The sequence below is a fragment of the Brachycentrus maculatus genome, unplaced genomic scaffold (assembly GCF_059751285.1).
Source record: "Brachycentrus maculatus isolate JH-2025_06_01 unplaced genomic scaffold, ASM5975128v1 h1tg000061l, whole genome shotgun sequence".
NCBI classification, from domain to species: domain Eukaryota; kingdom Metazoa; phylum Arthropoda; class Insecta; order Trichoptera; family Brachycentridae; genus Brachycentrus; species Brachycentrus maculatus.
In genome coordinates this window covers 814,499-840,056 of record NW_028280815.1, presented here as the reverse complement: position 1 = coordinate 840,056, position 25,558 = coordinate 814,499, and the positions used below count along the sequence as shown (strand labels likewise).

The window sequence follows — 25,558 nt, the reverse complement described above, 5'->3', positions numbered from 1 at the left end:
TCTGGTAAAGTACTGTCAGCAACAGCGACAGTTCCCTTATCGCCAGCACCGAGCGTGGAGCGGACAAACTAATATCACCCCACGAGATAAGGGTGAAATCTTTTGTTAGGCCAACACAGACACAGTGTCAAACTTCGCACATACACACCCGGCGAGCCGCGCGCGATCGCCCGCAAGAAGTGACCGGCAGACAGGGACGCGAGACGCGGGCCGCGCGCGCGCGAGCGGGACGGCCGCCGCGAGGGGAGGGGGGCGGAGAGGCCTCGCCTTTTGTCATTGGCTGGTGGGGGCCCGGCGCGGCTGTGATTGGGCGAGGGGCGCCAATCGCGTGGCGCCTCGCGGGGCGAGCGTTGACGCTTTGAGGTGTTATGCCGACGCCTTCGGGCCGGCAGTCCGTTGCTCGCAGCGTCAGCACTATAACCCGTGCACGGCGCGACCGACCCGCGCGCGAATACGATATTCAAAAATCGTTCCAGGAAAAATCCCACGCGAAAAAAAATCTAACCCGCGAACAAAGTCAGTGAATAAATATTATAATCAGTGATTTTCGAATATTTTGTGAACAAAAAAAAAAAAACAGTGAATATTATTTACATATTTTTTAATACAATTCTCAACATATTAACAGGTTGACAAGCAAACTTTTTAAAACAACATTTGTGCTTAAAGTGAAGTTATTTTTAAAATATCCGCTAAAATACTCCCGACGCTTGCAGGCCGGTGCAATATTTACAAAATTTCGGGACCGTTTTAAAAAATTTGCGAACTTTTTTTTTCGTTTTCCGGCGAGTTGTTTTGAATTATGGTGGTTTGCCGTGTGACCTCAGCGGAAGGATTTTCCGTAATTTTGTGTCAGTCTTGACTAAATGAAGATTTGTTGACAGTGACAGAAAAAGTGGACCTGGATATTATCGCGTAATACAGTGCAATAAAAAAAAAGAAAAAAGTTTTTTATTTGACATGAAAAATACCTAGAATTTTATACGAATCAATTTAGGATAGAAAATAGTGAAAAGTTTTTGAACGAATTGCGAACGTATCAAGAATTTAGATAAAATTCTGGAAAAAATATTTTAAAAATTATCTACACACATTCTTATCGGAATTGTGTTAGGAAAATCTAAGAAATTTCTGACAAAAAAAGTACAAAATAAGTGTATAAATATAAATTGTTTAGCACAAGAAGAGTTGAATAATATATATTTGGATATTATCAAAATTATCCTGAATTATAATCGCTGAGAAGAATTAGCAGAGATTAATTCTCTCAAGAGATCAAGAAATCCGCTCTCTCGTGAGGCAAGAGGAATATTGTGAAGACCTTGATATCCTCCAAGGAACCAAGACATTAAGAAGTAACGAGGTATCCGTTCAAAAAAACTACCCTCTTGCGGTGTTATATTGTCCGAGGCAAGTGGGAAATTGTGAAGACCTCGTTATCTGTCTTAGAAACTAATACTTTAGGAAGTAACCAGATACTGAATAAAGCTGAACTCTTGTGGTATCAAGACAAGCGGAAAATAACGAAGACCTCTATATCTGCCCTAATCCCCGGAAAATTTCGATAGAACTGCCTTCTTGTAGCGTCGAGACAAGCGGAGAATTCTCAAGCGAAGAAGCAGAGAAGACCCGCAACTGCGCGAGGAGAGAAGTCTCTAGCGGTCGAGTAGCACCGGAGGAGGCGTGAAGGCACAGGAGAGCGGGCATCATCCGGCTGGTCGGGCCTGCCATGCGCCGTCGCGCTCGCTAGGTGTGGCCAGAGTCCCGATGAGATACGAGCAGGCCGACAGCGGCGCGGGCGCCGGCGCCGCTCGAGACGCGATGGCCTACCACCCGTTCCTGCAGCTGCCGCGGCCGACCGACTTCTCCGTGTCCTCGCTGCTCACGGCGCCCGCGGCCCCCTTCCCGGCCGCGCTGGCGGCCCTGTACCCCGGCGGGCTGCTGCCCAAGCCGGGCCCGCTGCCCGCGCACGCCTACGCCACGGCCGAGGACGTCGTGCTGGCCGTGGCCCACCACCACCCGCTGCGGCCGCTGCGCGCGCTGCAGCCCGAGGACGACGGCGTGCGCGACGACCCCAAGGTCACGCTCGAGGGCAAGGACCTGTGGGAGAAGTTCCACAAGCTCGGCACCGAGATGGTCATCACCAAGAGCGGCAGGTCAGTAAAACTACCACCGATTGTCCAATCTTCGGAAGAGTCCGAATAGGCAGGGTCTGAATATATATTGCCAGAGTCTTAATATCCTTTGGCAGAGTCTGAATACGTTTAGTCAGAATCAGAATATCAAAGTCCGAATATTCTTAGGAAGAGTCTGAATATATTTCGGCTGAGTCTAAATATCATTTGTCAGAGTCTTAATATGTTTTGCCAATCTGAATATACTAAGCAGAGGCTGAATATGTTTTGCCAGAGTCAATATATGGTATATTGCTAGAACCTGAATATCCTTTAGCGAAGTCCTAATATTCTTAGGCAAAGCCTGAGTATATTTTGGCAGAATCTAAATATACTTTAGCAGATACTGAATATCCATTATGTGAGTCCGAATATTCTTCAGCAGAGTCTAAATATTTTTTGTCAGAGTTTGAATATCCTTAGGCAGAGTCCGAATATCCTTAGGCATAGTCTGAATATTTTTTGTCAGAACTCGAATATTCTTAGGCAGAGTCTGAAAATATTTATGGCAGAGTATAAATATTTTTTAGAAGAGTCCGAATATACTAAGGCTAAATGTTATTTCCCAAAGTCTGATTATCTTTTGGCAGAGGTTGAATATATATTTCTAGAGTCTGAATATCATTTAGACGAAGTCCGAATATATTATGGCAGAGTTTGAATATCCTTAAACAGAGTCAGAATATTCTTAGGCAGAGGCTGAATATATTTTGGCAGTCAGAATATTATTTCTATCTAACTATTTTTCTCAGAGTCAGAATTGTAGGTATATATTTTGTATTTTATAAAACTATTGATAGGTAATATCAGGTTATTAGGCAGAACCTATCAGTAATGATTCTATGAGGTCCTTTGCTTTAGGTTAAAACTTCATTGAGGAATAAATAACGTGTTTATAACTTATAGTACAATCATATGAATTGAGAATATTTATAAAAAAATATAACCACATAACATTATTACTGCTATAAGTGAATTGTTCATGTGTGTTTAAAGAAAACAAAAAACAATTTTAAGCAATTTTTAATAAGTCGGTAAAGCCTGTTCAAATATCCAAAAAATACCTCAAAGCAAAATCTCAAAACATACAAAGTTAATTATTTTTTTTCATTAATCCGAAATGAATAAATAATAAGTAGATATTATAAACTGATGGTAAAATACACATATATAATATATCTGGGATTTATCTATTGTCATGTATCAATTTGACGACAAAATATAAACTGCTGAACAAACATACCTACTGACAAATTGAATACCAAAACTATTTATAAGAAAAAATGGCAAGTTAAGTATTTTTGTTACGTTTATAGGTATAAAGCAAAACAAAATGTATTTATCTAAAACAAAACTAAATTTCTTAACTGTCTACTTAATTAAAAATATAAATAAGCGGTCTGGTCACATTTAAATAGCTAATATAGCTAAACATTTTCTTGTATATTATAGCTAAATATTTACTTTATAGGATTTAAAGAATCAAATTTATACATTATTTAAACGTAAAACTAAATAAATATAGATATGTGCATATATATTAACATATTTGATAATGCCATAAGGTACTTACTGTTAATTCTGACTGAATTCAATCACACTTACATAGCGATTACCTCTTTAAATATAATATCATAATTATATAATAATTGACTACTAAATCAGACATTGCCTATAGAAGAAAATCCATCGGTTTTCATTTAAATATTACTAAATAAATACCACTTTTTCTTAAAATCTATTTTGACACGTGTTTCGATGCATTCCGCATCATTTTAACAGCGAAATTATCGTGAAATTTATATTAAAATGGGCAGATATTGTCAAAAAGTTACTACTGAATCAATTAATGAAAATTAAAATCAATATTTGAACGGATTATTAGATTACAAGTGTGAAATTCAAAGCATTAAATGCACTTTTGCACTGTTTAAATTCGCCTGAATAAAAATGCAAAGAATATACCTAACGTGCGTAGGCTTAAAAAATTCGGGATGCATTGTAAGGCACAAAAATGCATATTTTAAATGCTGTTATTTTTAAAATCTTACCAGTTTTTTCGGATAAGTTGTGTTTTTAGTTCGTTTAGGTAGATACTGAAACATTTTCATAATGTAAGAAAAGAAATGTAATAATAAAGACTTAATTTAAAAAAAATATATGAACGATTTTACATTCTGTAAAGTATTAGTTTTAACTATAAACATAATATATTTGTTAAATGCGGTAAACTGATTTACAAACTAAGTTTGTAGAAAAATATGACGGATAATTTATATTTTAAATATTGAAATCATTTATTATTATTTAATATTTACTTAGTAAACATCAGTTCTTCAGAAATAGTGGTAAAACTCAGTTTAAATTAAATTGAAAATGGAAAGATTTTACCACAAAGTGACTGCCGAATCAATTAATGAAATTATTTAAATAAAACACTGATTTTTAGAAATACAATTTAATAGATATGATTTATTGATTCAGCGTTAACTTTATAGAATGACATCTTGATTATTTTGAAGAAAAAAAAACACTTGTATAATACCTACTACTGTATACGTGTGAAATGATAAAACTCAACAATTTGTATTATACAAGCGTTAATTTTTTAAAAAGAATTAACTTAGTAGACTAAAAATCAGTGGAAAAAACCAATATTTTTAGCTTTTCCACTTTGTTTTTTTGACCAGCGACCGGGTTTCGTCGTTACCGACATCATCAGACTGGTGAGAGGCTATACAAATTGTTATATTATATATAAAGGAAGGCAGGAGTTGATAACCATGATTTGATATAATTTTAATCATGGTTATCAACTCCTGCCTTCCTTTATATATAACATAACAATTTGTATAGCCTCTCACCAGTCTGATGATGTCAGTAACGACGAAACCCGGTCGCTGGTCAAATAAAAAAAGTGGAAAAGCTAAAAATTTTGGTTTTAATCTAATAATAAATTAAAAATGCAATTCCATCACGAAGTGTCAGTGGATAATATAAATCTATTGAAAATCAGTGTTTGATTTTAATACTTAAAAATATGAAGTTCTGTAAAGTAAACGCCAAATCAATAAAAGGATGCCATTTAATGTAAATCTTTACACTCTAAAATACATTTTTTTCTGACATAGTTCCAAATAAATACCCGCTTAAAACTTAAAAACATATAAAATGAAATATTTTTGAAGTAAACCAATGTTTTTGAACTGATTCATAAATTAATTTTTAAAATATTTTAAATATATCGTAGAAAATAGAAGATAGTAAAATATGGGAAAAATATTAATTATAAAAACATAATAATAAAATAAATAATAAAACCCTTATCCGCACCCCAATGGTGCATAGGGCACTGCGTCATATAAACGCAGTGTTATCTTGATGGTTTACACATGAAGGAAAGGTGATCAGCCCTCCGCTTCAGGTACCAGTCCAGGGTAATATTGGATAAATATGACAGTGAAAAAATTACTTATATTTATTTTACCCCCCTTGGGAATCGAGCCCGGGACCTCCAGAACGGTAGCCGAGCGTGCTGACCATTACGCTACGGAGGCGGACAATATAAAAATATTATAATAATTATATTGTACCTGTATTGTATAGTACCTACTTACCTACCCATTAGTATTTTTGATAGATAGATATTATTATACAGTAAAATGTTTTTACTCGACTTTGCCCGTTATTTCGACTGTAGTATTTGAGATCATTAATTAAATTTATTTTTCAGTATATGCTTTTCCGATTTTTATGCACTAATTTTCTACTTTCTATAACTTTTAGTTGACACGATCTTAAACTGAGATTTCTGTAATTTTTTTTCAAAATTACGCTTAAATTATATATTCCAAGTATTAAATATACCAACCTAATGGAATAATCGGCGGGTATATATGGGGAGATACATGAATGAGGAATAGGCGAAGATTTTGTGCAAAGACAGATTAGTGTGGCGTTCTATTATCCTTACCTACCACTGCGGGGAAGCGGCGTGACAATTAGTTTGTCGTTTACTGAAACATACCTTAAAAATGTTTTATTTCGATTTTTGTTAAAGATTTTTTTTTTTTTAAATATATTGTTATGACATTCTATTCTCTCTGCCTACCCCTGCGGGGAAGCGGCGTGATGGTTAGTTAGTTTCTAATTTGACTCTATCACGTGATTTCCATACATACCATGCATTCGCATTTAAGCTAATGTAGGGATTAATTTTGCAGCGAGCAATTTCAAACACCAGGGGTGCAGAACGTCTGAAGGTAGATAATGATGAGACGACACTTACTATAATGACAACCGCAATCATTGGATATTTTCCTTTGAAATGTTGACAGCGGAAATGTCTTCACCTTTACTAGTGCATTATTTATTAAGCTGATATACTTCCATGACGCCGTACATATCGCTCACTCCTTTCAAGAACGTCATAAATCAAAAATCGTCAATTTTTAGTTATGCATGTTTGCTGAATGTCCAGAAAATGTACTACATCCCAGCAAAAGTGGCATATTTTTAACTTAATATTTACCCGCTACAGGGCAGAAAGTGTTGTTTTTGTATTTTGAAGAAAATGTACTGTTTAATTATTTTTTTTTTAAATATAATAAATATTTTTCAAATAGAGAAATAACCTTCAAGTTTTACCTAAAAAGATCTGTTGCACAGTAAAAATTTTAATAAGTGGCTTGATATGTATTTTTAATACATTGTATTATATTTTTAAACTTTAAAAACGTTGTCCTGAAAAATCAAGTTTTTTGATTTATGACGTTCTTGAAAGGAGTGAGCGATATGTAAAAAGTAAAAAAATAAAGTATATTTAATCTATAGTCAATGGATAATTACATTTAAAAATTACTGATTCTCTTTCTAAAGGAAAATATAAACGTTATAGGTCAATTTTAAAGAGCCATACCTATATATCGTAAAAAACTATCAATTTAATACCCAGCAACTGTATAGTTTTTTCCACTTTTATTGAATTTGACCAGTGTCCGAATTTCATCGTCACCAAATTAGAATGGTGATGTCGGTAAAGACGAAACCTGGTCTCTTGTCAAATAAACTAAAAGTGGAAAAAACATGAATTTGTTGTATTGTTATATTAAATGCAGTTCCACCAAGAAATGTCAGTAGGTACAAAACATGAAAAAAAAAAAAAACGGTTGAATACTTCGTATATTTAGAAGGTATTGTTCGCCTCCGTAGTGTAATGGTCAGTAGGTACTATCGGCTACCGTTCTGGAGGACCCGGGTTCCCAGGGGTCAAATAAATATAACAGATTTTTTCACTGTAATATTTATTCAATATTACCCTGGACTGGTACCTGAAGCGAAGGGGTGATTACCTTTCCTTCATGTGTTTATGATCGAGAGAACACTGTGTTTATATGATGCAGTGCCCTATGCACCATTGGGTGCAGATAAGGGTCTAAAAATGTTTTTTAAGGTTGAAAAGATAAATAAAAATATAGATAAGAGAGTGAATGCGTGAATCTATGTGAATTATGTACTGAAATCAGTTATGGCAGATAAAATCCTAACAGCTGAAGAAAGCTAAGAAAGTTTTGGTGTCAACCCTAATGCTTGGAAGTGAAGCACGAAGCTGGCAAATGAAGGATGACAGTAGACTAAACACAATCGAAATGAGATCTTTCAGACGAATTTGCGGCAAAACGATGTATGATAGATGTTCGAATGATGATATAGAAAAGAATGAAAAGGCTAAGATAAGCATTATCGATTAAATGAAGAAAGGTATATTGACAGTGTTTAGGTATGTGGAACAAATGAGTGAGGTAAGTTCTGTAAAACGTGTATTGTACATAATTTAATTTTAATTTTTTATAATCCCTTACCGCACCCCAACGGTGCATAGGGCACTGCTTCATATAAACGCACGACACAGCATCATGTAAACGCAATGTTATCTCGATCGATTACACATGAAGGGAAGGTGATCAGCCCTCCACTTCAGGTACCAGTCCAGTGTAATATCGAATAAATATTAGAGTGAAAAAATCACTTATATTTATTAAACCCCCCTGGGAATCGAACCCGGGACCTCCAGAACGGTAGGCGAGCATGCTGACCACTACACTACGGAGGCGGACATTATACATAAGGCGAATGTTAATAAAAAATCAATCAGAGGAAGACCGAGAAAAACTTGTCGTGATATATTTCAAATAATTATTCGTATTTCAAATAATTGTAAGTGCACATGTCAGAAGTTGGAATAATCGGCAGAGATTTATGGGTGTGTAAAATGCGAAGAATTTCATTAATTGATTCGGCAGTCGCTTTGTAGTAATATCTTTCCATTTTTTAATTTTAATTTTAGTTTTACTTGGTAAATACCACTATTACCTACAGGCGAAGAATATTTTGCAAGGACAGAATAGTGTGGCGTTCATTTCTCTCCGCCTACTTTTACACTTAACCGCGTGTTGGTCCGTTAATTAATTCATTTTTAAAAGAAAGAGAAAAGTACGTTCGTTTTTTTTTCCTTAGGGGTGGTCATCGAAACATGCTTCGATCTGATCAACATTGAAAAACAGCTCGAAAAACCAATAAAGATATAAAACACGGGTAAGATAATAATCATTATCTAAAATGATCTAACCCTCTATTAACGAATTTGCCCCATGTTTGTTTAAAAAAGAATCGACTCAAATTAATAGTTTGCCCGAGGACCTCAATCTAGATTACATCTAACAGATACGGAATAATTACATATCGATAGCACCTGCTCTTAAGGTTTTACGTTAATATACACATAGTCCATGCTCGATTTTTTTTTATAAAGAAGCTATACACACATATCTACACTAGTCTAGATATTTCGAATATTTTATTCGTCCATATCTGCATTTTTCGTAGCAATTAACCTGTACCTACTATGGACTTACAATTCAATCAATTCATTATACCATTTTTTGACATTTAAGCATAGATTTTTTGGGCACTTACGGGACTTGCAGTCTCTTATAAACTAGTAAAGTGATCACTTTGCATACGTGCAACATTGGTATGATCTATTATATATATATATATATATATATATATATATATATATATATATATATATATATATATATATATATATATATATATATATATATATATATATATATATATATATATATATATTATATATATATATATATATATATATATATATATATATATATACATATATATATATATATATATATATATATATATATATATATATATATATATATATATATATTAAATATTCAAATCGAACGCTTATTTTTTCAGTCTACTTTATTATATTTCATTATTTAAAACACATTACAATGATTAAAGAAAACACTTCGTTTTTTACCACTTGAGTTTTATTATAGACTACATGTTTCAGAAGTTAAACTTCCATCATTCAGGTCTGTATAATAACTAAAATATAAAACATAAAATTGTTCTATAAATAAGGAGAGGGTAAAGTAAGGGGAAGGGGTTAGTCAAGGGACGGAGTTTGAAAACAAAGGAAAAATGGAAAGCAAAGGTGAAAATTTTTGAAACAATATATTATTTAATAAATTATTATTAGAATTTAGGTTTTTTTGGATTTCTAAATTTTCAAGATAATTCATAATTTGGCCTTTATATGGAACAAGGTGTAATAATTTTAATTTATGTGAGTGAAATGAGTGATTAGTATTATGTGATTTGCAAATTCCGAAAAATAATTACCAACAAGACCGCTATGATGTTCTTTAATTCTAATCTTTAAATTTCTCGCAGTTTGGCCAATTTATTTTTTATCACAATCTCCACACGAAATCTCATAAACACCACTTTTTTGTAATAAATCAATTTTTGATTTTGTTTTATCGAGGATTTTATGTAAATTATTATTTGTATTATTTGTATAATATGCAGAAACTTATATAACTTATATAACTTCTGAAACATGTAGTCTATAATAAAACTCAAGTGGTAAAAAACGAAGTGTTTTCTTTAATCATTGTAACATGTCTTACCACAAAGTTAATGCCGAAACAATAAATAAAATAAAACACATTAAATTAAATTTGTGACAGTTGTTTCGCCTTGTTATGGCATTTTCAAACGAAATTGTATTGTTATTTGTTTTAAACGATAAAATACACTTTAGTTGACTGAAAAAAATCAGTGTTTGATTTTAACATTTCATATGTAAATTAAAATTGAGTTTTGCAAATTCTAAAAATAAATTGGTATGAATGAACTATAAAATATATACTTACATACTATTTTTTTAATTACTATTTATATACTTACAACATTTTGAGTGTGTCCAAATACTTGTTCACAAAATCTGGATTATCTCCAATTACAGGAGTTATTTTCATATTATTTTGAATATTACACGTGTGTAAAGTGATCACTTAAACCAGCCTATGACGGTCGTCAGCCCCGTAAATGCCCAGACTTCCATATTCTTCTTCATCTTTGATGAGATGTCAAAAAATAATACTTTTTATATATTTTGTATTTGAGTTTTTTTTTCGATTAACATGTACTTAGATATAAAAGGCATTTAATTCATTTTTAGAATTTTCTATTTTTGTCTTTCTATTTTTCTTTTCTATTAGTATTATTCTATCTTTTTATTCTATCTTTCTTTTCTATTTGTATCTTCTATTTTTACCATATATACCTACATACATGCAGGATTATACACCAAACGGATGATATATTAATATTTTAGGTGTCTCAATATGAATTAAAACATCGTTGGTTTGTTATGTAGGTTATGACGTCTTTAATAATAGTAGACTTCTAATTGAAGTTAGACACGTATAATATAGATTTAGATGAAATTTCTCACCTAGATTCTAATAAGGGTGACCAAAATATCGAATCAATTGCACATTTTCATCCAATAATACCCTAAAAGGTATTTAAAATGCGTACAAAGAACGAATTCACAAATTTTCCTTTGCTGAATGCGACGATTTGTGAAAATTTGCCTTAAATACCGCGAACATTTGTAAAAGAAACGAAAAAATCGGTTAGAGGAAATGGGAACGGTAGAGCTAGGGAGGAAAGATGAAAGGAAATTAATTTTTGGAATTGCTACATTGAGATGATATCCTGTAGTCCTGAAGGGTGTAAAAAACAAATTTTGGGGAGAATTTCCCCCGAAAGAATAAAAGCATAAAACCAACACACCCTACATAACATAAAATCTAACCACAGCATTTAAAGTAATACCGTTAGTTAATAAATAATAAAAAACTGTTTTATTAAAAAAAATTTTAAATTTTTACGTAATCCTATGTAAATGGTGGAAATGATAATACTTTGTATCTAAAAAGGAATATGGTCCACATGGTCAGCCTATTGTAGACATGAATGGAAGTACGGATTATTATATATATATATATATATATATATATATATATATATATATATATATATATATATATATATATATATATATATATATATATATATATATATATATATATATATATATATATATATATATATATATATATATATGTATATATATATATATATATATATATATATATATATATATATATATATATACATATATTTATATATATAAAGGTGCAACAGCTGTCACAAAAATCGTGTTTTGACCTTTATCAAATTAATAATACCTACATATGTAATTGAATTCCGCAAAGTAAGTAAGTATATATATAAGTCGTCACGTTTTGTGGCAACTTTAGTTAAGATTTCGATAGAATACAGTAAACAGAACAGATTTACATTTAAAGGATTTTTGTGCAACATTGGAAATGTAGCTTTATGGTGAGGACCTTCACTCTGTACTTGCAATAAGAATTAATTTACCAGGCTTGAATAAATATAAAATAGGTACCTAGGTACATAATAATAATAGTAGTTACCTAATAACTTCGAGCTCGAGTTTGTTTCGGAGGCATCTACCGCGACGATTCGGGCCCCTACCCCGTCAACACCCATTATGCCCTGGTATTTTATTATGTAAGATATTATTTTATGTTATATACATAAGTAAATTTAGTAATAAATCATTCTAACATCTCTCCGCTACTGGGTGTTCAGCGGAGCGGCGATCTCACGGTGCTTCTGGCTGGTTCTCTAATGGAAGCGGTGAAAAAATTATTGTCTCGGCGTTATTGTTATTGTGGCTTTCCGTTATAATGTGGCTATAAAGTTACAGCCAAATAAATATACGCTTGTATACTTGAACAATTTAACTGCTGACTTTTAACGTAATGATAACGCAAATTAATTTTCATCGCAAGTACAGATACTGATAATGATAAGGTAAATTAGACCATTACACGACAATGGTGAATGTAACACGTGTGTCAAGTGATCACATATCGCTCACTCCTTTAAACAACGTCATATTTAAAAAACCGTCAATTTTCAGTTGTGCATGTTTTCGGAATGCCCAGAAAATATACTATATCCCAGCAAAAGCGGCATATTTTAAACTCAATATTTACCCGCTACAGGGCAGAATGTGTTGTTTTTGCATTTTGAAGAAAAGGTATTGTTTTATTATTTTTTTAAATATATTAATATTTTTCGAATGGAGAAAAAACCTTCAGGTTTTACCTAAAAAGATCTGTTGCACAGTACAAAGTTCAATAAGTGGCTTGATATTTATTTTTAATACATTTTATTATATTTTTAAATAAAAAAAAACGAATCTCCTGAAAAATCATGTTTTTTGATTTATGACGTTGTTGAAAGGATGTTAATATGACAGGTCATAAGTCCTAAAAATACCCAGATTTCCATATTCTTCCTCATCTACGTTGACATGTCAAAAATATAAAAATAGGAACAGTTTAAAAACGTTTTCTTAGTATTTGAAATGTTTCCTTTGTGTTGTTTCTTACTTGGTAAAATATTTAAGACTTGGCTGTGTTTTATTACCATTGTATGCAGTTATATTGCATTCTCGAACGCCACCATAATATCATTGTGTGAAATCTCTATCAAAGAGAAAAATGGCAGTGCCAATTGTAGATACGATAGAACGCCTCAGGTAGGTAGATACTGCAGATAAACGTTGACTTACTGGATCGCAGTGCGTTTTCCTGTTTCCCCCCCCCCCCCCGGATTTTCGAAATGAGGAAATGTTGTGAATATGTGAATGGCAGGGAGAGAGAAGAAAAAAACACTTCGAAACATTTCATCAAATTACCATGGCATTTTTTGTATTTTAATTTTAATCTAACTAACTAACCATTCATCTCTTTGTTGGTCTGCCCAGGAGTCTTCTACCTTGGGGTTGGCCTTGCAGTGCAATCCGGGGGAGTCTGGATGATTCCATTCATTGAAAATATTATAATATAATATATTAATTTATAAGGTCTCAAAGAAAATAGATTCATACGTAGGTACATATGTAAATACACATGGATGACGTGTTATGATTTTTGTCATCTCATTACAATCAATGCATGTCATTGTTGCACTTTGCACGATAATAATATGTCGCATTGCTTCACTGACGATACCTACATGGGTTTGCACAATATAATATCAGTGGCGTGCTTAACATATAGGCACATAAGCAGTGCGTACCCTACTTTTGTAGATGGAATATGGAACACTGTGGCAGTGTAAGGGATGTCCGTCTAATGATATTGAACGTAAAAGTAACACACGCTGTACATTGCTTGAACAAAGGTGAAATTTATCCGGAATTCGTTTACATAGAGGGATATATTTTCATGTGAGAGAGCCTGAAATAACATTTCATTTTTAATTCGTCTATTTTAACTAGCATACTCGTATTATTTAGGAAGAATACGTATTATTCAAATTGATTATAAAAAAATACTTACATATCTATATACCTTTTTCTATAAAGTATACTTATGGAAAAAATATTTATAATTTTATTTTAAAATTTTATTCAAAAACTCTTTCTTTTTCATAGCCACATATGTTTATTTCGAATAAAAACTTATGTTTTCAAAACGTAAATCGTATTTTAATAACGTCAAATATTACCTGGAGTAAATGCCCAGACTTCCATATTCTTCTTCATCTTTGATGAGATGTCAAAAAATAATATATCCGTACATGTAAACGCAATCCCTAATAATAGCATGCTCTAGGTGAATTGTTATATCTGTTTGGGATTTGTTCCACAAATGATATTAGCATGCACAGAGATGTCGTGATATAATTGGTGATAATGATATATCGCATCACGCACGCTTCGCGAGATGACACTGTTAATCGAGGTCGAACAAAAGACGCAAATTGTTGATGTGTCTGCATCACATAAGTATATATGCAGTATAATCCTAGCTGGACCCTGCCACGTGATGCTGTGGATCAGTCTGATGAAGGGAGAAATAAATAAAATAGATAGCACACATTTATAATATGAATACATTGAAAATCAATGATGGTACCTAATAATAATCGAAAAATTTTTAAATGTGTTGATTGCGTTGTTGTTACATTGTGAATAAAAACTGAACAATATTTAGTATTGAGTGTGTTTCTGTAACTTCAACAGATGGCACTGCCATAACAGTATAAAATAAAAATAAAAACAAACATATAAAGCATATTCTTACATCGACGCACTTGCTTTCGGTAATCCTTCATTGAAATAGAATAAAGTTTTGTTTGCACTTTTGAAGTTTTGAGGCATAATTTGTGATTATTATGGCCGCTAAATTGTTTATATGTGGTGACACTTGAATTAACAGGACGTTTTATAAAAAAATACATTTGGGCTGCATTTTTGTCCGTTATATCCGAAATTCGTTAAATAGAGGTCCGTCATATCGAGGTTTTAATTATGATTATCGATAAAAATTGTTTGCATGCTGCGACACTTGAATTTTAACATGCATAATATAAACAGGATATATTGCTCACTCCTTTCAAGAACGTAAAAAAAAAAAACGTCAATTATCAGTTGTGCATGTTTTCGGAATACCTAGAAAATGTACTTTATCCCAGCAAAAACGGCATATTTTAAACTTAACATTTACCCGCTACAGGGCAGAAAGTGTTGTTTTTTGCATTTTGAAGAAATTGTATTGTAAAATTATTTTTTAAAATATATTAAATATTATGCAAATGGAGAAAAAACCTTCAAGTTTTACCTAAAAAGATCTGTTGTACAGTAAAAAGTTCAATGAGTGGCTTGATATTTATTTTTAAAACATTGTATTATATTTTTAAACATTAAAAACGTTCTCCTGAAAAATCATGTTTATTGATTTATGACGTTTTTAAAAAGAGTGAGCGATATGTATGATTTTTTTTTACATTTGGCCAGATTTTTGTCCGTTTTATCCGAAGTTTGTGAAATAGAGGTCCATTATACCGAAGTTTTACTGTATCTGTATTTTTTTATTGTTGTCAATCCGTGTCATACGAGCGAACAAGATAGATCTATTGTGAAAATTGTAGCGTGCTCCTAATGGACGACAGCATCCGCCATTTCGCGGCCTTGTCACCAAAATGGCGGCTAACTCGGGTAAGGTTAGTAGTGCCATCTATGATCATGCACACTCTCTGCACGGAGAGCGGAAATTAATTATATTAAACAATTAATTGGAACAATTATTAGTATTTAAACGTATTTATCGCCATTACTACCTACCTATAGAAACAGAAAAATAAACTATAATAAAACCACGAAATCATAATGAATAACAGATGTATTAATTGTTAAATATCAAATACAGATTTTTTGAGTCTGCTCATTTGTATCGAATGTCTGTTCGTTTGAAAATGCCACAACTAGGCGAAACAATTCTCACAATTTTATTTTTTGTGTTTTTTAATAATAAAATGCAACTTAGTTGATTAAAAAAATCTGTGTTTGATTTAACAACACGTATAAAATTTTGTGACAGTTGTTTCGCCTAGTTATGGCATTTTCAAACGAATGTGAAGTTTAAGTGGACTGATGTCCTAAGGTATATAGCTCTATTTTAAATGTATTTTTATGTGTTTTTTAACAATGAAATACAACTTAGTAGACTCAAAATATCAGTTTATAAAATAAAACAACTTTGATTTAACCACTTTTATTAATACACTTTTTCCAACTGGTTTCGACAAAAACCTTGTTATCATCAGGGTTTATGTACTAATTGGAAAACATTGAAATACTCATAGTTACGTTAAAGTTAATTACCCTTCCCTTACGATGCCAAAAACTTCCACACACTCCGTACACAACATGAAAATGTGATTTAAAAATAAAGTGATTTAAAAAACGGGAAAAAACTCATTTTTGTTGCTTTTATTGAGCATTGCGCAGCGAATACGTCCACTCCGGACGACAACTTGTAAACCCTGATGATGACAAGGTTGATGAAAAAGTGTACCAATAAAAAGTGGCGAAAACAAAGTTGTTTTATTTTATAAAGTTTATAAAATGTGCCACAAAGTATCTGCAAAAAACATTCAAGAAATCAAAATATCAGTGTTTGATTTTACATTTATTCTTCTTCATCTAAGAAGAGAAATCAAAATGTTGACATGGAATAGGTACTACACACACACACACATACACACACACACACACACACACACACTCACCCCAACCCAACATAACTTTCATAAGAATAGCATTATCGGAGGATTTTTTTAATTGGCCATAGTTTTGTTAATTAATGTTGTATAATATATTGTTTTAGCTGTAAAAATCCCAAATAAAATAAAATAAAAAATATAGTAAAATGCGTTAATAATTCCCAAGTGGAGAATTCCAGATTTGAGAACAAGGATTCAGACGTACTCAAAATGTTGAAAATAAAGCATGTCCAGATAAAAACTATTAATATATAATAAGGCCTCTTGGAACGCGGGAGACTCTGCCCAGAGATGGCGGGGACATTGACTATTGTATGATTTATGGCCAGCCCTGATGTTTAAAGATTCAAATTTATTGCCAGTCGCGAACGCGGTGTGGACAGCGCTTTAAATTCTGCCGACCACACGCCATTTTGGGCCGAATCGCGATCGTAATTTCGCCATTTTACTCTGCTGGCAACGGCGCAGGGTACCTGCATACATTGTGAACGTTGTGACTGAAATTCAATGTCGAAAACACTCGTGTGCCAAGCACCTACTCGCGCATTCAAATAAATAAAAATAATTTGCGATTTCTTTTAATTTATTTTTATTATTATTATAGTTTTTTATAAGTCATATATACATATAATATTCCCGATGAGTAATTTCTATTTCTCATTTTGGGACATGGGATTAAGGTTAACAAGACTGGAACACAAATAATAAAGTAACAAAAAAGATTTTTTTAAATAACCAATACTAATACTAATACATAGCAATATTATTTTTTGATATCTCATCAAAGATGAAGAAGAATATGGAAGTCTGGGCATTTACGGGGCTGACGACCGTCATAGGCTGGTTTAAGTGATCACTTTACACACGTGTAACATTCACCAACTCTACCCATTATTGACAACCACACTACTCAAATTCTTGGAAGTTCTATATATATGAACCAATTCAGAAACCTTGTTCTTGAATCACTAGAACTTCACTAGAGACATCTATTGGTGAGATGTTAAGAAGCTTTTTACTAAGCAGAAACTCTCATATTAGTATGTGAGGTCCGAATCCTGGATTATAATCACACACATGAGAAACGCCAGAAAATACCATTTTCATTTTTATTATTTAAGCTTATAATTTGACCAGATAATTTATTTACAACATTTTGAGTGTGTCCAAATACTTGTTCACAAAATCTGGATTATATCCAATTACAGGAGTTATTTTCAAATAACTCCTGTAATAAATAAAAAATGGAGTAAATGCCCAGACCTCCATATTATTCTTCATCTTTGATGAGATATCAAAAAATAATATGAAAATAACTCCTGTAATTGGAGATAATCCAGATTTTGTGAACAAGTATTTGGACACACTCTAAATGTTGTAAATACATAGCAACATATAAAAACAATAAACAGGTATTATAGGTAGGCATAAGAAGCACATTTAAATGAAATATATGAGAAAAACATAAGGTAAGAAGCATATTTCAAACAGACAAATGAGAAAATGAGAAAATATTACAAATGAGAAAATGTGAAAAACATAAGGTAAAAACAAAATGTGAAAATATGACTAAACACTTTATATATATGTATATATATATATATATATATATATATATATATATATATATATATATATATATATATATATATATATATATATATATATATATATATATATATATATATATATATCTTTCCATAAAGTACCCTCTCGGATCATTTATTTAAGATCCCAGAAAGGATTTTTATTGAATCTTCGCCTCTTTCGCGTAGGCACATTCGTCTCCTTGTACACACCCGCCGATTATTCCGACTCCAGACCACCCACTTTCAAGTATTTTGATCTTCACGGTAGTTTGACAATGCCATAACAAGGCGAAACAATCGTCTCAAATTTTATTTTTATGTGATTTTACTAGTAAAATAATTGTACCTACTAAATTTCCTTTTTTTTTCTTCTTTTAACCTCTATCCGCACCCCGTGGTGCATAGGGTACTGTATCGTAGCGATTCAGTGTTATCTTGATCATTAATTGCACAAAGTCAAGGTGATCAGCCTGCGCAAAACTAAATTTTAGTAGACGCTGAATATCACTGTTTGATTTTTATATTTAATATATGAATTAAAATGGAGTTCTACAAATCAAACACCAAGTCTATAAGTATTTGTAATACTTAATTGATTATGTCAAGGTTTCCTTGGTCTTCTTCCTCATCTATTTCCAACTAAATTCGCCATATAAATACTTTTGTTTTGCTGTTCTTTTTTCACTCATCAGTTCGCGTGCCCAAAGCATCGCACACCACCTTTTTATTTCATTTATTAATTTGGCAGTCACTTAGCGGTAATATTTATCCATTTCTAATTTAAGTTTTACTTTGTGAATACCACTATTTAACAGTGGTATTTAACAAGTAAAACTTAAATTATAAAACATAACTTTTAATTTGATGGATAATACTTATTTGCAGCCTTGCATTCTTTCCTTACATCACTTTTTAATTAGCTATCATACATGGTTTTGCTGCACTGAGAGATCGCATTTTTACTGCATTTAGTATACTTTCATAATTTTTTTGCCAATTCCATACTTCACTTGCATACACTAGGGTGTAGCGTAATGAAATAATGTAACTGTTCTGTTTAAATCCCAAATATAAAAAATAAAAAAAATAAACCTATCAATACTTTTTTCTATCCAATTAGCATGAGCTTATGAATTTTTAGTTTTAACTGGTGTTTACGCAGTTAGCAGTAATTGATTCTTACCTGTAATGATGTAGGTGGTACGTGCCATCCCAGCAGTGGTATGTGCGCCAGAAACGCAACGAATGATTGATCAGGTTCGCTTCCCGAAATGGCTTGTACCTTGTTCCCTGCAAGAATACTCAACCGACGCGTAATGGCATCCCCTTATTTGAATTTCCACGCAGATCTTTGTGCTCCCTGGCTGCATTTATTTATTTATGTTTTTTTATTACAAATCTGCGTGGGGTACCTACGTAGGTACGTACCTAAAATCGCGTCACCCGATTGGCTATGCGCTGCGACAGCGCCGCCAGCCGCGCGGGAATGCGGGCCGCAGAAAAAGGCGGCGAATTTGTAAAAAAGGGCGCTGCAATCTAACGCCGGCCGTGTCCGGTCGGCGCGAAGAACTCGCCTTTTTGCTCGGGGCGCCATGGAAATGGCGGGTTCGCGCTCTTCGACAAGATGGCGGACCACCCGACTGTAGTGTCGCTGGAGCATCGGTAATACAATGGGCATGCAGGATTGTGGACTCATTTGTACGTGGTACTTTGGTGGCTGCACACGTGTTTATTGATCAATGTCGCACAAGGTTAGGAGCGAGGAGAAAATTAGATATTTGGTATATAAGTCACGTACTTTGGAGCTGGATTTTGGTAAACCGCGATAACTAACCTCACCCCACTAGATTGTTTATTCACCTACCTGCCTATTTAGGTAAATTGTATCATATATAAATAGAAATAGATCCCAAGACCTCATTCATGGTGATAGAAATACCTGGAATTAATTCATGACGCTGGGTTATACACAATAATTCATAATCGGTATTGAACCAGTGGCGTGCATTCCATATAGGCAGAAAAGCAGTGCCTATCCTTACTTGTGACATATAAAAACGAAACTAGTAATTAACCTACCTTACTAAGTACTTACCTAGTACCTAGCTTACCTACCTTTCTACCTATTTCTACTGCCTATCCTAATTCATTATCTGTGCACGCCACTGCATTGAACCATTATGTCTTACACGAATATACCAGTATAAAAAAAACAGTAGGCACTTGTAGGTAGGTACTGCTCCAATTACAAAATTTCTCATTTATAAAATTACAATTAAATTAGAAATGTTTTTTGTACCTGTATCAGTAACACTTTTTTTAAACGTCGTAAATGAAATCTATTGTCATCTGAATAGACTTTTCTTCTATATCATACGTTATAGGTAAATATCTCTCAAGTGCAGTAAACATAGATTCGGACACATTTAAAAATATCCAGTATCAATTTTAAATTGCGCATAAAAATTTATTTAAATTAAGAGTTTAATATGAAACAATCGGCAGGTATGTATGATGAGATGCATGAACGTGGAAGAGGGGAAGAATGTTTGCAAAGACAGATTGGTGTGGCATTCTATTTTCTCTGCCTACCCCTACGGAGAAGCGGCGTGATGGTTAGTTAGATAGATAGTTAGAGTTTAATGTAAATAGTTCTCAGTGTAAGAAATTCAACATTAGCAAAAATTGATTCGGACGCATTCAAAATATTGCTCTTTTCACATCTCAAATACAAATTGAATCTGAAAATTAATTTAAATTTAGAACCGCCACGAAGAAAATCTTTTGTTATAATTCGCATTCCATTTTTGAACTACCTCAAAAAATATCGCTCTTTTCACATCTCAAATTCGAAAATAATTTCAAAGTTCCACCTCGCCCTCACTTTTCAGACACGTTCCAAATTCAAATTCAAAGAGGTGTTCTGAAATTGTCTATGCCTCTTTCCCCGCGGGTCGTCCAAAAGACTTGCGTAGTCACTTTTCTCCACCACTCTGTGGCATTTCTGTCACCGCAGGTGCGAACCGAGGGCCGGGGAGGGGGGAGGGTAGGAGGGAGGGGAGGATGCTGTGGGGGGGGGGGGAGGGGGTGAAGTGTCCTCGCAGCATAATAAGCAGAATTTTAGAGAATTTTCAGCAGAATTCAGGCGAAAATGAACACGAGAAAACACATTATTATTTTGTTTAAACCGGCAAAATAAAGTAAGGTTAAGACATTATTTTCTTAAATATCTGGAGAGAGCTGATTTTTCTGTTGGTGATGATTATCAATATTTTGTTTTTTTGTTAAGTTTTGTAGTCAAAGTTTTTTTTTAAAATACTAGATTTTTAACCCAGATTTGCAAATACAGATTAGTGATTTACGCTTATTATCATTCCTTAAAACTCCTTCATATTTCTTGAATATTTATTCATTAAATTTGACACATATCGCTCACTCCTTTCAACAACGTCATATATAAAAAAAACTCGATTTTTCAGGACATCGTTTTTGAAGTTTAAAAATATAACTAAATGTAGTAAAAATAAATATCAAGCCACTTATTGAAATTTTTACCGTGCAACAGATCTTTTTAAGTAAAACCTGAATGTTTTCTCTCCATTTGAAAAATATTTAATATATTAAAAAAAAAAATTAAACAATACCTTTTCTTCGAAATGCAAAAACAACATTTTCTGCCCTGTAGCGGGATAATATTAAGTTAAAAATATACCTCTTTTGCTGGGATATAGTACATTTTCTGGGCATTCCGAAAACATGTACAACTGAAAATTTACGTTTTTTGATGTATGACGTTATTGAAATGAGTGAGCGATATGAAAAGTACATATGAAAAGGCCTCTTCATATATACGATAATTTATGGTATATATGAAGAGGCGAAGATTGTTTGCAAATATAGATTAATGTGACGTATATTCTTCCTATCTACCACTGCAGTAGGGCGATGATTAGTTAGCAAGTTATTTTTTAACGAATACATTTGAGAATTGTAATACTTCGCCGTTTCAAAAATTCGATTTTCAAATAAGAATCCGTCGAATTTTCTAAAATATTTTTATATTTCAACTCTCACGTTCCGTTCTTATTTCAAAATTCCAATTTAAAATTTGAAATTCCCGCGGCCGGACCGGCTAGGAATTTTTCAATTACCTTACATAATTCAGGGCGCGTAAACACAACAGTTTCCGCGTCGGGGCGGCTCGGGGTGGCGCCCGGGGAGGCACTTGTGAATTCAGCGGAGGAACGCGCCATCTCGTACACCGTTCGTGTAAAATTACTCCCGAACGCGCCGGCGAGCCACAATAGAGACTACCCGCCAAGTTTTGTGGCGACTCTTCGCCGTGAGCAAGGTGCTAAAAGGAAATGCACTAAAACAAAAATATTAAAATTTTGATAAATATTTTTTACCAATTAAATAGTCCGCCTTCGTGGTGTAATTGTTAGCGTGTTAAGCATATGCTGGAGGTCCCGGGTTCGATTCGCAGAGAGGGGAGTAAAAATAGGTATTAGTGACTTTACACTCTAATATTTATTTAATATTACCCTGGACTGGTCCCTGAAGTGCGGGAATGATCACCTTGCCTTCATGTGAGTAACGATTAAGATGCAGTGCCTTATGCACCATTGGGTGCGGATAAGGGTTAGAAGAAAAATATGTGTTTTTAATTTAAATTTTACTTGGTAAATACCGCCATATCTTAAAATATATTGTGTCACGTGTTTCGATGCATTCTGCATCATTTTCAAACACCGTATATCGAATGTATCGAAACACTTATCACACTAGATTTTAAGAAATAGTGGTATTTACCACGTAAAACATAAATAAAATTACAAAGATATTACCACAAAGTGACTGCCGAATCAATTAAAAAAAAATGTTACTTATCAAATCGATTGAAGAAAAGAGAAATAAAACTGAGAGTTTAACTGTAACGTTCATTAATTCTACCCATGATTGACAACCACACTTCTCCAATTAATGCAACTCCTCGATATATTGATCAATCTTTAGACACAGTATATGTGAGTTCACAAAAATATTTAGTGTTTTTTTTTCGTTACCGACAAAAATTATTGGAAATTAGAAACAACAGAGTAAATTTAAACTGGTATGATATGGTATTGTCAGTGTTATGGTATGGTATGGTATTGTCAGTGTTAAAAAAGAAGTGTTGCCAGCCCAAAAACCACGGTAGTCGAGCAAGAATCAATAATATAATACTTTACATTTGGGCCCATATGGACCCTGTGGGCATTGGAGGGGCTTCAACGGCCTGGGCAGTTAAGAGTTAAGTAGAAAAAAAACATATTTTCCGATAGAAAATGGAGTTCTAACTGCACGTGTTTCAAGCGTCACGTATATCTGAGTCACATATACACATACCAGCGAGTGTGTAGGTATCCGCAGATCAGGTGAGACCAAAGACGATGACGTCGACTTTCCTCGGTTCAACGAACACCCCCCACATCTTATCGCCCTCGCTCTTATCAGCAGTGTCTAGGGGGCCACCAGACCGCCCCCCGCCCCCAGCCGCGCGGGGGGCAGACTATCGACACCTATCGATTGCTCCTGAGCCAAATTGAAAATCAATTTCTGGGCGTTAGAGACCCTCTCGACGGCCCCTTGAAGCATCCCGGGCTCGGGATGAAAAAGACTCAAGTCTTTGGGTAATATATCCAAAATAAAACAAGGTTTGTTGGATTTAATTCTACATTTATTTATGTATATGTTGATACGTGACGCGTTTCGTCTTCTCAGGACATTATCAAACACTCAAGAACACCTAAGAAGACGAAACGCGTCCCGTATTAACATATACATAAATAAATATAGAATTCAATCCAACAAACCTTGTATTATTTTGGATATGTTACCCAACAATTCAATATGGAATTCTACCAACTGTCTGCAGTTACAATATATAAGACTTAAGTCATTGAAAAATCTATAAATGACTGACTACATATTTTTTTGACATCTTAACATAGGTGTAGAATTAAGTTTTGTACTGACGTTTCTTGGTGGAACTATATTTTATATAATAAAATAACAACTATATATATATTTTTTTCCAGATGAATTTTATTTGACCAGCAACCGGAGATCATCATACTGGTGATGTCAGTTACGACGAAACCCGGTTGTTAGTTGAATAAAATTAATGTGGAAAAATTACATAGTTATTATTTTATTATATAGATGTAGATGAATATGGAAGTCTGAGCATTTATGGTCTTAAGCCCCGTAAACGCCCAGACTCCCATATTCTTTTTCATCTATGTGGAGATGTCAAAAAGATTATATGATAAATAACTCCTATAATTGGTGACAATCCAGATTTGTGAACAAACATTTGGACACACTCAAAATGTTGTAAGTGTAAATGAAATTAAAATTAGAAAGATATTACCGCAAAGTGACTACCGAATCAATAAATGAAATTATATGTTATTTGCCATTTGATTTGAACGCATTAAAAGCGCCCTAATATATGGGGATGTTTTAAATGACGAAAATGATATGGTTTGTCCCTTTTTAAAAACCACCCTCTGTAACCAGCGTAAGGGATGCTAGCTATTTATTTTAGAGAGAGAGTGTGCAAGCTTCGTCCCGATTAAGGGTTCAATATTTCCAACCCTATCCATTCCCCGGGGATGGAACAAGCAAAAACCTGCGCTATCATAGTTTGAGAGCTTGACTATCTACTATCTCCAAACCAGTGGTTCGCAAAATTATAAATATAAGTATTTAGTTTTTTTTTAAAATATATAATGGCGTTGCATATAGAATATATTGCTAAAGTATTTAGTCAATAAACATAGGTGTGTTTTTAATAAACAAAGGTATGTTTTGCTTGGTAAATACCACTTTTTTGAGATAGTGGCATATTACCGTACCACAATGTAATCAATGCATTTTAGGTGGGATAATCAAAAGCCCACAACGTAATTTTCTTTAATCCAGGTAACATTTAACGTAATAGCATTTTTTGCCTTCCGTTACCGTTTCTGTATCAAAAAAAAATATCTTCAAAATAAATACACTATTTCGTAAAGAAAAGAGTAATTGAAAGATATGGTGTTTAAAAAATATTTGCCGAATTCCAATATGTAGGTTTTCTATTTAAAAATGTGCGCGTACAACTCGTCCCTCAAATATGAATATGTATGTATATTTGAGAGTACACCATCTATATACAACATACATTTTATTTGTTTTCATTAA

The 25,558-nt window shown here is 33.2% G+C and overlaps 1 protein-coding gene across 9 annotated transcripts in view; it reads left to right on the top strand.

Moving 5' to 3' along the window:
• The first annotated feature begins 394 nt into the window (after positions 1–394).
• Positions 395–25,558, top strand: part of LOC148311518 (optomotor-blind protein-like) — a 208,663-nt gene continuing 183,499 nt past the window's right edge. For all 9 annotated transcript variants that reach the window (XM_088256517.1, XM_088256513.1, XM_088256515.1 and 6 more), the window contains exon 1: positions 395–2,156. In XM_088256517.1, coding sequence (XP_088112643.1) covers positions 1,768–2,156 — 389 coding nt within the window. In that variant the 5' untranslated portion in view covers positions 395–1,767. The remainder of the gene's footprint in view (positions 2,157–25,558) is intronic.